The sequence below is a fragment of the Thamnophis sirtalis genome, unplaced genomic scaffold, assembly GCF_051295495.1.
Source record: "Thamnophis sirtalis isolate CommonGarterSnake01/CBP01778 unplaced genomic scaffold, rThaSir2_p1.2 scaffold_1, whole genome shotgun sequence".
Classification (NCBI taxonomy): Eukaryota; Metazoa; Chordata; class Lepidosauria; order Squamata; family Natricidae; genus Thamnophis; species Thamnophis sirtalis.
The window spans coordinates 177,145,682-177,158,650 of record NW_028261381.1 but is presented as its reverse complement, the minus strand read 5'-3'; the positions used below and the strand labels follow the sequence as shown (position 1 = coordinate 177,158,650).

The window sequence follows — 12,969 nt, the reverse complement described above, 5'->3', positions numbered from 1 at the left end:
GGGCAAATAGACCCCAGGGCTCCTTCAGGCCAGGATTTCACTATTAATCCTGACGCAATTGTCTGGGGGGGAAAGGTGAGCTGAAATGTTCCCTAAATTTTACCCCCCCCCCAAAAAAAATCATTGTCTTCCAGGGATGCAAAATATCCTCCTAACTGGAAAGCAGGCCTATTGAATCGGGGGGGGGACGACCCATTTGATGAAAAACTTGCTTTGCGTGTAACTGATTTGTGATAGATCAAAAAGGGTTGAGATCAGGAAGAAGTTCTGCTTGAAACCCAGGATGCAGTTAGAACAGCCAACAGTGGTTTCCATAGACATTCCCATTTTGTTGGACCTCAAGATTGTTTGTTTTAGAAAATCAATAGCTCAATTCTAGTCATCTCATTGTTCCTATCAGAGGTGGGTTCCTACTGGTTTGGACCAGTTCAGCCGAGTAGGTAGTAACTTGGCCTGCCACGCCCCTGAAACAGTTCTATTGGCCGCGGTGCCATCTTGATTTTTGGTTCTGTGCATGCGCAGAACAATCTTCATTGCAAAAATGTATTTTTTTTCCTTTTCTAATATGGAGAGTGCATTTCACGTGTGCACAAAACTTTTTGCATGCCAAACTGCCAGTGAAGCCAGCAGCAACCCATCCCTGGTACCTATCCCCCAACTCCTCCCACTTATGACTGCATGACTGTAACTTTGTTGTTTGCATCCTTACAATTTATATTGATATTGTTTCCTGATTGCTTATTTGTACCCTATGACTATCATTAAGTGCTGTACTCTATGATTCTTGATGAATATCTTGTCTTTTTACGTATACTGAGAGCATATGCACCAAAGACAAATTTCTTCTGTGTCCAATCACACTTGGCCAAGAATTCTATTCTATTCACAAGCCTTTTTGCATGCCAAGTCCCAGTTCCAATCTCCAGAACTCATTGGTGGTTTAGAGTGGGATTGACCTTAATCCCCCTAGGAGCTTTTCCTGGTTTCTAGTAGACCCTACATAACAGTAGGAAGAAACAGAAATATACAAATGAAAAAAGAAGCATATTTGTCACCGAGGCCAAATATTTATCTCTTCTCTTTTAGAAAGTGCCCTTTGCCAGGTGTGCCATGAAGAGGTGCCAGGCAGGAGAGAGGAGAAGAGTTCCAGAGGGCAAGCAGGTTTGCTGCTATCAATGTGCCCCTTGTCCAGGAGGGACCATTTCTAATCAGACAGGTAGAACACACTTCAAAAGTAGATCTTCCAGGATCAAGGGAGCCATTCAGTAGAAACAAATATCCATTTTGTTGAATGTCTATGGAGATTCTCAGTCATCCAGGCCATGGTTGTCTCAAACATGCTTTTTCAAGAGGCAACCAGAATTTCTGTTTTTTCTTTGAAGATGTGTCACTTCTCATCCAAGAAACTTCTTCAGCTCACAAAGAAAAGCCAGAAAGTCCAGTTGTCTCTTGAAAAAGCACCTTTGGGACCATCATCCGGTCAGAGCTGACAAAGCTTCTTGGATGAGATGCAAAACATCTTGGGGACAACCATTTTTTTTTGTCATTTTTGGTATATTCACATTCTTCAAAATATTCACACTTTTCAGCAGAACCTCTGAGTTCATGGATCTAAACTGCCTGCCCATTCACCCCTTCCATTCTTTCCTTCTCCTCAGCAATTTAATGCAGGGTAGTTTCAGGGCATAATTTATGACTTCCCTGCAAGACTTTCTAGTCTTTCGCTTAACAACCCACTGGGAAATCCAGCTACCAATCTTTTGATGAAGAAGAGGACTGTGAATGTCAAACTTTAATTTTCATTATTTCAGGTGTGCTTCCTCTGTCAGCACTATCAGTCTCCCAGGAAATTGATGGAGAAATGGAAGATCAATCTAGCTATCTCTGCCTGCCCTTCTCTGCCAAAAAGGTCTGAATGGGTAGATGCAAAAGAGGAAGCAGGGAAGTTGAGCCTAAAAGCATTTTTGCCTCTGGCTAATGTATCCTCGGAGTTACCAGCATTAAGGAATGATTGACCCTTTTTGAGATACCATGTAATATAAAGTGACTATTGATTTCAGATGCAGCTTCCTGTGATCCTTGCCCAGAAGACCAATACCCCAACATGGACAAGGACCATTGCATTGCAAAGAAGATCCACTTCCTCACCTATCAGAATCCCCTGGGATATACTTTAGCTTCCCTCGCACTTTCTCTGTCTATGATCACGCTGGCAGTTCTGGCAATTTTTCTTAAACATCGTGACACACCAATCGTCAAGGCCAACAACCGAGATCTGACATACATCCTCCTGGTCTCCCTTCTGTTCTGCTTCCTCTGCTCTTTCCTCTTCATTGGTCGGCCCAGGAAGCTCACCTGTATTTTCCGACAAACTGTCTTTGCCGTTCTCTTTTCACTTGCAGTTTCCTCTGTGTTGGCAAAAACTGTCATGGTGGTTCTGGCTTTCATGGCCACTAAGCCAGGGAACAGGGCAAGGAAATTTTTAGGAAAACCACTGACCAACTCCATTGTCTTAGGCTGTCCCCTGATCCAAGCAATTCTTTGTGTTGTTTGGTTGGCAACCTCTGCCCCATTTTCCAGCTGGGACTTTAACTCCTTGGTAGGAGAGGCCATCTTGGAATGTAATGAAGGCTCTGTTTTAATGTTTTATGCTGTCCTCGCCTACCTGGGTTTCTTGGCCCTCATTAGTTTCACTGTAGCCTTTCTGGCTAGGAAATTGCCTGATAGTTTTAATGAAGCCAAGTTCATTACTTTCAGCATGCTGGTCTTTTGTAGTGTTTGGATCAGCTTCCTCCCCACCTACCTGAGCACCAAAGGGAAGTCCATGGTGGCTGTGGAGATCTTCTCCATTTTGGCATCTGGGGCTGGTCTCTTGGCTTGTATCTTTCTCCCCAAATGCTACATTATTCTACTGAGGCCAGATCTGAATTGTAGAGAAAATATAATAAGGAACAAGAATTTTTAACTAAGGCAGGCATAGGAAAGATATTTATTTAGTATCTGATGACATTTCTAAAACATGATGGCAGAGAAACAGGAACATGTCCATTAAATAATGCCTTATCAGGTGCTTATTTGTTATAATAAAAGTCTCTTGTTGAGTTGGATGGTATAGAAATTCAAACAATATATCTATTGTCAGCAAGCATCATGTGGCCTTTTTCATCCCATGTCTTCCAGTTCTCCCCACTGAAGCCCAGGGCCCTATGTAGAAATAAAAGCTGTTGGTAAATATATGTTCTTTATTTCAATAGGGGTACTTTCTTATGAGAAATAACTTGTATCTTTTCCCCCAAATGATACATTATCCTACTGAGGCCCCATCTTAACTGTAGGAAAAATATGATAAGACTGATAAAATCTGGAAAGTGTGCAGAGAAGAGCAACAAAGATGATTAGGGGATTGGAGGCTAAAACATGTGAGGGACAGTTGCATGAACTGGGCATGTCTAGTTTAATGAAAAGAAGGATTGGGGGAGACATGATAGCAGTGGTCCAATATCTCAGAAGCTGCCACAAAGAAGAGGGAGTCAAGTTGTTCTCCAAAGCACCTGAGGGTAGGAAAAGAAGCAATGAGTGGAAATTAATCAAGGAGGGAAGAAACTTAGAACTAAAGAGAAATTTCCTGACCTTTAGAACAATTAATCAGTGGACAAACTTGCCTCCAGAAGTTGTAAATGCTCCAACACAAAATCTTTAAGAAGAGGTTAGATAACCATTTGTCTGAAGTGGTGTAGGGTTTCCTGCCTGAGCAGGGGGTTGGAGTAGAAGACCTCCGAGGTCCCTTCCAACTCTGTTATTCTATACAATACAAGCTCCAATCACCATCCACGGGAAACTTCAAATGAAATGGAGTTAAAGGGCCACTACCTACTCCCCTTTGTCTCTCTGCTTCCCCCCTTCCAGCCAGCAGCTCCAATCAGCAGCCACAGGAAAGTTCAAATGAAATTCTATTCTAATTAGGAACAAAAAGAACAACGGCCGATAAGATCATACAAGATCATACAGGATGGGCCTTCTCCGTCGACCAGACAATGTTATCTGGCGACTCCTTGGGGGAGGGCCTTCTGTGTAGCTGCTCCGACCCTATGGAATGATCTACCCCCAGAGATCCAGACCCTTCCCACTCTCTCGGCCTAATCAAACCACCTAATAGGTTCTTCCTCCCTACAGTGGGGGTTTGGTCTCCGAAAGTCAAGCCTCAGTAGGTAGTGGTCCGACCATGACAGGGGCAAGATCTCGTTACCCCTCAAACCAAGATCACAACTCCACAGCTCCGAGAGGAATACAAGGTCGAGCATGTGACCCACCAAGTGAGTCAGGCCCCGAATTACTTGGGTCAAGCCCATGGCTGTCATGGAAGCCATGAACTCCTGTGCTCCATCAGAGTGTTCACTGAGCGAAGGCAGATTGAAATCCCCCAGAACCATAAGCCTGGGGAACTCAATTGCCACTCAGCTACTGACTCGAGGAGCGAGGGGAGGGCTGCTGCAATGCTGTTGGGAGGCAGGTATGTTAACAGCAAGCACACTTGAACCTTGAGGTCCAACTTCACCAGCAAGGACTCACACCCGACAAGCTCTGGAGCAGGGATCCTACGAGGTACTAGAGACTCTCGGATAACAATAGCCACATCCCACCCCTTTTTGGGGTCGCGGCTGATGAAGCACCTGAAAACCCTCTGGGCACCTCTCTGTGAGGGGGACTCCTCCCTCCGGGCCCAGCCAGGTTTCAGTAATGCACAGTAATACAGAGATCCAGACCCTTCCCACTCTCTCGGCCTTCCAAAAGGCTACTAAAACCTGGCTTTTCCGGCAGGCCTGGGGCTGTTGACCTCATGAATGAGGTCCAACCCTGCCTAGATTGAGTGCATGAAGTATTTTTTACTCTGCTTTTCTTCTCTATTTTTTTAACTTTTATCTTTTTTAGAGATGTATTCTGTAAACCGCCCGGAGTCCTTCGGGATTCGGCAGCATATAAATTCATTAAATTTGAATTTGAATTTTGATTCATACAGGGACTGGGAACTTTTGTTGTGAGTTTGGAACTTTTTTGTATTTGATGTGATTTATTCAAAGTAGAGAAATAAGTGAGGGCCATTTTCTTTTACTATTGGGAAATCAAGTGAAATGACTACTCACAAAATTCCTGTTAATCATCAATAATCACCCACACTTTCAATTTTGATTGATACCAATTGTCCCCAGTGAGGCCCCATGATCAACTTGGAAATTAGCTTTGATATCAAAGTTGTGGATAATAATTTGCTTTGCTTATTTTAATCAAAACAATCTTAACAATGTTTTGGGTTGAGTTCTCTATCAGGGTTTTTAACTATGTTTATAGAATTGTGTCATCAGCATATCAAAAGTTGGTAATGTTTCTTCCTTCAGTCTTTACTCTGATTTTTTATTCTTCAATTTCCAGCTTCCTCATGACCACTTTGACTTACAGGTTCATCAGGCATAATCACTTCAACATAAAATTGGAACACAACCTTGCCATGTTCCCTTCTCTGTCTTGAATAAACAGTGTGGTTATCAGGTCCATTATTGTGTCCTGCTATTATGTTCAAAAGGAAGGGGGGCTTGCTGCCTTTCTTCACATGTTTTTGCTTTTGCTGTAACCACTTGGGAATGAGGGAGGGGGATTGTCTTTGTAGACAGAGCAGACTCCCTCTCAGCCAATTCCAGCCTGGTTCCAAGGCCATCGTGCCCTGAAAATGAACTATTATCTGCCTAATACCTCAGCATTCTCAAAACAATCTTGCATCATCATATTGGCTGCCAATGTCCTGGTCTTGGTGTTTGGGGTTTGGGGAAATGGAAGAATTGCTTTGTGCTTTGTGTGGGACCTTCGGATTCTTCAGATACTTTTCTGCAACCACTTTCTCTCAGTAAAATTTCTTTTGATTTAATGGAATCAAGAGTTTTGCTTTCTAGATGGACCAACTGCGGAAGGTCCTTGCAATGGTATTTGCACAATGACTTTCCAATTTTTGTGCAGAATTGTACCAAGTTGACCAAATGTGTTAGCACCCCCAGACCTTTAAGGGGTCTCCACCACATGTCACAATCAACACAATTGAAGACTTTCCTGCAGATGTGGATATTCTTTTGATATTCTTGAGATTTTCCCATGAGCATAGATTTGCAATATGGTCATGGTTGTCATGACCACTTCTGAAGCCAGCTGGAAAATCTGGTAATTCCATTTCATTGGTCAATGCCAAACATTATTGTACGTTCTTAAGGAGCCTCTTCCAAATGTGAGGATCAGGATAATTGTGTGGTAATTGCAGCAGTCCTTAGAGTTGGCTTTTTTGGCCCTGGAATGGACACTGGTTGGAAAAACAAGAAAGTCCAGTTGTCTCTTGAAAAAAGCACCTTTGGGAATACCATGTGGACTGAATATTAAGACTTATCCTGTCCCTGCTATTATTTATCCTGTTAATTACTTTGAGGCTAGGTAGATGGGTGTTCATTGGAATAGAGAGGTTCAATCTTGAGTAGAGAGAAAGCAAGACAAAGTTGTATGATATGTGTTTCATGAACTTTCAAGAATGGTTAAGGGTAGGGAGATACCCAACCCTACAGCATCCCACAGACTTGAGCTCAGAGGTCAGACTTCTCATTTCCTGCCACAGTGGGCACTGCAGTGGACAGCAGGGTCTCCAATCCCCAACCTCCATAGGTGGCTCAGTAAGGTACCCCACATGATGCCAAGAATTCCTTATGGATGATAATGATGAGGAGGATGTAAAATTGGTCATCATCATGTCTTAGGGCAAGATTTGGTCTGCTAAGGTGATGAGTGGGTATTACCCTTGTCAGTCAAGAAAAGATAATTCATGCTGGTTCAAACCACAAAGGGTGGTGACTAAATAATGGTGTAGAACAGAATGGAGCATCTGAGAGGAGCTCTGGATCCCGTCTTTAAGAATTCCTCCAACAGTCAAAGTGATTGGATTTGAATTACATTTAAAATATTGATGACCCACTAAAATAAGAGATAGACTGAAGAGAATACAACTAAGTCATAAAGAAAAGAGGAAAGTGTCTGCTTATTTTTTTTTTTAAAAAAAAAAACATCTAGGTCTCCCACAACTGAAATGCATCTCCATTGCCTGGGTATAACTAAACCAGTTGTTCCATGTATATTAACAGAGTTGGAAGGTACCTTGTAGATCATCAAGTCCAACCCCCAACCCACCCAAGCAGGAGACCCTACACCATTTCTGACAAATGACAGTACAGTCTCCTCTTGAAAGACTCCAGTGATGAAGTTCCTACAACTTCTGAACGCAATTTCTGTTCCATGGGTTGATTGTTCTCACTGCCAGAAACATTTCTCCTTATTTCTAGGTTGAATATCGACCTGTTCAGTTTCCTTCCATTATTCCTTATCTGGCCTACAGGTGCCTTGGAAAATAGGTTGACCCCCCCCCCCCTGTCTGTGACAACCCCTCAAACACTGAAAGGCTGCTATCCTGTGTCCCCCTGGTCATTCTCTTCACCAGACTCGCCATGCACACTTTCTGCAACTATTCATCATATGTTTTAGCTTCCAGTCCCCCAATCCTCCTGGTTGCTCTTCTCTGCACCTTTTCTAGAGTCTCAACATTTTATAGTGTAGTGACCAAAAATGGATGCAACATTCTAGGTGTGGTCTTACTAAGGCTTCATAGAGTGAATCAATACCTCACTTGAGCTTGATTGTATCCCTCTCATAATGCAACATAGGACTGTGTTGGCTTTTTTGGCTGACACCACACACTGCTGGTTCATATAAACCATATAAACATTGGTATGATTGTTCACACTTCCTAGGATACAACTGACTGCCACTGTATCCCTTTAGTACCCATTCTATCTGAAGATCCTTTATCACAGGCCAAACTCCATCTTTTGTGCAGCTGTTCATGTTCATGTAGAACAAAACCTCAACTCCCAAGTCCATCTGTTCTGTGGATTAGCAAGAAGAGATGTGTTTGAACTATCTGCGGTGCAAACAATATCTATTGCTCAGTGGATAGGACTATTGCTTTTCCTTGCAATTATTGGAAGAACAGTAATTCTCATTGAATTCCCTGTGGATTTGAACTTACAGAAATCTTCCAAGGTAAAAACCTGCTTCAAAAATATGTTCAGAGTCTCCCAGTAGTGTTTGAGGGGGAGAACCTTGCTTGGTCTAACAAAGAGCTAACTCTGTGGTTTGTTGAGACTTGGCTACCCTTCGTGTCAAAACCAAACACAGGTAAGAGAAAGCATGACTGATTTAAGGGGACTTTATTGATTGATTGTTGAACTCATTTCAGAATGAGATAGATGGGAGTGAATAAAGGGATAAATTGCAAGTGAGTTACTACAAAGAGGCACTAATCAGATAAAGGAACCAGATCAATTTGCCCTGAGACCTTCCATATGCCATGACCAATTTCTGCTCTGCTAAAGAATCCACTTGCTACCTACAAGTTTCTGCACAAATCATGGTTTCTCATCCAGGAGAGAAGCTGACAGTGTCTGGGCTTTCTTTCCTGCTGCTGCTCTTCTGCCTCCTGTCTCTAATTACTGCTAAGAAAATTCTATGTGTGTTAAAAGACATCCAGATTCAGGATAAATGGGAACATGCGCATGTGCGGGACCCGGATGGCTGCCTGGCTTCTCGTTCCATAGAAGCCGGTGCTAAATACTAAAGATTTCCAGAGCCTCCGGAGTCCACCAACAATATCAGCAAAGCCCCCTGGAAGGGCTTGGTCCCAGGAATCCTGTAAGGGCCAGCATTCCGTCGGCAGCTGCCTGTGGCTGTCCCTTGGAGCAGCGGAACCACGGCGGCTCGGATCAGCGATTTACGGCGTGAGAAGATGGCGGCGCCACGCTGCCGATCTCAGCGTTTTGCAACTTTGTAACTTCTTGGCGCTCCCTCTTTCTCTCTGCCGGCTGTGACGGACTCGGAGTGGTGCGGTGAGTGCGGGGGGCTCAGTTCTTTGTCATCTGAACAGCGGGGGTTATTAGAACTGCCGGAAATCATTTGGGAGCTGTGGGTTGGGCGGCTGGCTGTATTTGCCACCGCTGTAGCCCCCCCCCCTCCGGACTTCCCCCCCCCCCATCCTACTCTGTCCGTCCTACTCTGTTGTTCTATTGCCAGCTGCCTGCTTATCCTGTGGTCCTGTGATCCTCTGGGCCGCTGTCTGTTCGGCTGGGGACTGAATGGAGGATGGAAAACGGAGCCTTGAGTAGCTCTATTATTATTCTACGCTTGATCTGAAGAGAAAAGAGGCCTGAACACTCCTCCTCCCCCCCCCCATCCTCTGGCCCCTTTATCATCACAACTGCCTCAGGCATTGCTCCTTGTCGCTCCCCCCTGTCATTGGGGAGCTTTTTTCTGACTTTTTTACCATCTCATCGATTACCTATTAGGAGCAATAGATGATGGCAGCTGTAGGGACAAGGCCTTGGCACCAAGGAAACTGGTGCTTTCTCCCCCTCTGCCTTGAGCAGCTGGAGCCAGCTTCAGACTTTGGCCCATTGGACTATGGACCTTATACAATCTCAGGAAAGAGACTGTCTTCTACGTGGACTGCTGACCTCCTCTGGGACCTTAAGAGGGACAAGACTGGACAGACCCTGCTTACAAACATCAGGCATTTTTGCCTTGCCCCCCCCCCCCACATGCGACTGCCTTGTATATCATCAATCTCTGGCCTTCCAGCTGTGGACTTTCCTTTGGGACATAGAAGAGGGAGAAGAACGGAGCAGCTCCCTCCTCATTTGTTACATCACCGCCTGATAGCGCACTGTTGCAGTGCTCCGTAATTTTTAATTTTTAAGCTTAATTTTTTATTGGTATGGTGAGTGCATGGGATTGCTAGTGTTAGAATGAATGATCCCACTTTTATTATTCCATTTTGCTGTATTTTTGTGTTTTAATTACCACGTGGGGACTGACTGAGTGAATATATGAGTATGACTGATTCGGAGGGCCTGCCGGGGAATGCGGGAGCCATAGGGGTGGCTGAGGGAACCACGCCCACGGGAGTGGGTCGGGGCATTACGGTCATAACAGGGAGGGGCAGATATGGCGGGGACTTTAGGGCTGGCCATTACCAGGGAAGGAGGGTTCGCTACATCACAGAGATCCCTCCTTCCGGCCCTATGAGTCCCACTCCGAGGCCAGATGGCGCGGGTAGTCAGGACCCTGGCCTCAGGCTGTTGTCGCTAAATGCCAGGTCTGTTGTTCACAAGGCTCCTCTCGTCCGGGACTTAATTTTAGACGAGAGGGCAGACCTGGCATGTATTACTGAAACCTGGCTGGGCACAGAAGGAGGAGTCCCCCTTGTAGAGATGTGCCCAGAAGGATTTCAGGTGCTTCATCAGCCGAGAGCCCAGGGAAGGGGTGGCGGTGTGGCTGTTGTTATCCGGGAGTCACTAGTACCTCGTAGGGTCCCTGCTCCGGAGCTTGTCGGGTGTGAGACTCTGCTGGTGAAGTTGGACCTCAAGGGTCAAGTGGGTCTGCTGCTAACGTACCTGCCTCCCAACTACGTTGCAGCAGCCCTCCCCTCGCTCCTCGAGTCAGTAGCCGAGCTGGCAATTGAGTTCCCCAGGCTTATGGTTCTGGGGGACTTCAATTTGCCATCGCTCGGTGAACACTCTGATGGGGCGCAGGAGTTCATGGCTTCCATGACAGCCATGGGCTTGACCCAGGTAATTCGGGGCCCAACCCACTCAGCGGGTCACATGCTCGACCTCGTATTTCTCTCGGAGCAGTGGATGTGTGATCTTGGTCTGAGGGGTAGTGAGACCATACCCCTGTCGTGGTCAGACCACTGCCTACTGAGGCTCGACTTCCGGAGGCCAAACCCCCACCGTAGGGAGGAGGAACCGACCAGGTGGTTCCGCCCCAGGCGACTGATGGACCCTATGAGGTTCCAGACAGAGCTTGGGGTTATTCCTGATACCCTCGCCCACAGTTCGGCGGAGACTCTGGCTGCTGCCTGGCACTCGGCGGCATCGGAGTCTCTCAACCGGATTGCGCCACTACGGCCCCTCCGGGTCAGCGGATCCCGGAGACCCCCTTGGTTCACCGAGGAACTCCGGGAGATGAAGCGCCGGAGGAGATGCCTAGAGCACCGATGGAGGTCCGATAAGTCCGAAGTGAACCGAGCAATGGTAACCACCTGCACCAAGGAATACACCAGGGCACTTAGGGCAGCGAAAAGATCTCATATAGCCACCTTGGTTGCGTCCGCTGAGTCCCGCCCAGCCGCCCTGTTTAAGATAACCCGCTCCCTATTAAATAAAAGGGAAGCGGGGGAACCCTTGCAGGGCAGAGCTGAGGATTATGCCCAATTCTTAGCGGACAAAATTGCTCGGTTTCGGTCGGACTTGGACTCCGTCCCCGCAGTTCCAGCCGAGGCACAAGAGGATCAGGTGGAACATCTCTGGGTTGAGTTTCAGGATGTTACCCCCGGGGATGTGGACAAGGCCATGAGGGCCGTAAGTGCCTCCACCTGCGTACTGGATCCGTGTCCCTCATGGCTGGTTACTAACAGTAGTGAGGTGACACGAGGCTGGATCCAGGCAGTTGTGACCGCCTCTCTTCGGGAGGGGAACTTCCCCGCCGCACTGAAAGCGGCGCTGGTGAGACCCCTCCTAAAGAAGCCATCCTTGGATCCAGCTGTTCTTAATAACTATCGCCCAGTCTCCAACCTTCCCTTCCTCGGGAAGGTTGTTGAGAAGGTGGTGGCCTTTCAGCTCCAACGGTCCTTGGAGGAAGCAAACTATCTTGACCCCTTCCAGTCAGGCTTCAGACCCGGTTACAGCACAGAAACCGCTTTGGTCGCATTGACCGATGATCTCTGGAGAGCCAGAGATGGAGGATTCTCCTCCATCCTGGTTCTCCTTGACCTCTCAGCGGCTTTCGATACCATCGACCATGGTATCCTTCTGCGACGACTGCGGGAGGTGGGAGTGGGAGGCACCGTGCTGCGGTGGTTCTCTTCCTACCTCTCGGACAGGTCGCAGTCGGTGTTAGTGGGGGGGCAGAGATCGTCCCCTAGGCCCCTAACATATGGGGTGCCTCAGGGCTCGGTCTTATCCCCCCTACTATTCAACATCTACATGAAACCGCTGGGAGAGATCATCCGCAGGCACGGGATCAGATACCATCAATATGCGGACGATACTCAATTGTATCTGTCCACCCCGTGCCAACTCAATGAAGCGGCAGACGTGATGAACCGAGGCCTGGAGGCTGTTATGGACTGGATGAGGGCTAACAAGCTTGTGCTCAACCCAGAAAAGACCGAGTGGCTGTTGTGTTTCCCTCCCAAAGATTCCACCAATATTCCATCTCTCAGGCTGGGGGGTCAAATTCTATACTCCTCAGAGAGGGTTCGCAACTTGGGAGTCCTCCTAGATCCACAGCTATCGTTTGACCATCACTTGACGGCTGTGGCTAGGGGGGCATTCGCCCAGGTTCGCCTGGTGCGCCAGTTGCGACCCTACCTGAATCGGGAGGCACTCACAACAGTCACTCGGGCCCTTGTGACCTCTAGGCTGGAATACTGCAATGTGCTCTACATGGGGCTGCCCTTGAAGAGCATCCGGCGTCTTCAGCTGGTACAGAACGCGGCCGCGCGAGCGATTGTGGGTGCACCCCGGTTCACCCACATTACACCTATCCTCCGCGAGCTGCACTGGCTACCTGTCGATTTCCGGATGCGCTTCAAGGTGCTATTAGTCACCCATAAAGCCCTGCATGGTAGTGGATCTGGATACTTGAGAGACCGCCTTCTGCCAATTACCTCCCTGCGACCAATTAGATCACACAGATTGGGCCTCCTCCGTATTCCATCGGCCAGCCAGTGTCGGCTGGCAACCACAAGGAGGAGGGCCTTCTCAGTAGTAGCCCCGACCCTTTGGAACGAACTCCCCGTGGAGATTCGTACCCTCACCACCGTCCAGGCCT

General features: G+C 47.2%; 1 protein-coding gene across 1 annotated transcript in view; it reads left to right on the top strand.

The window, feature by feature from the left end:
• Nucleotides 1-2,965, top strand: part of LOC148049900 (vomeronasal type-2 receptor 26-like) — a 41,891-nt gene extending 38,926 nt beyond the window's left edge. The window contains exons 6-7 of the mRNA XM_087705209.1: nt 1,087-1,216; nt 2,061-2,965. Coding sequence (XP_087561335.1) covers nt 1,087-1,216; nt 2,061-2,965 — 1,035 coding nt within the window. The remainder of the gene's footprint in view (nt 1-1,086; nt 1,217-2,060) is intronic.
• Nucleotides 2,966-12,969: the final 10,004 nt, after the last annotated feature.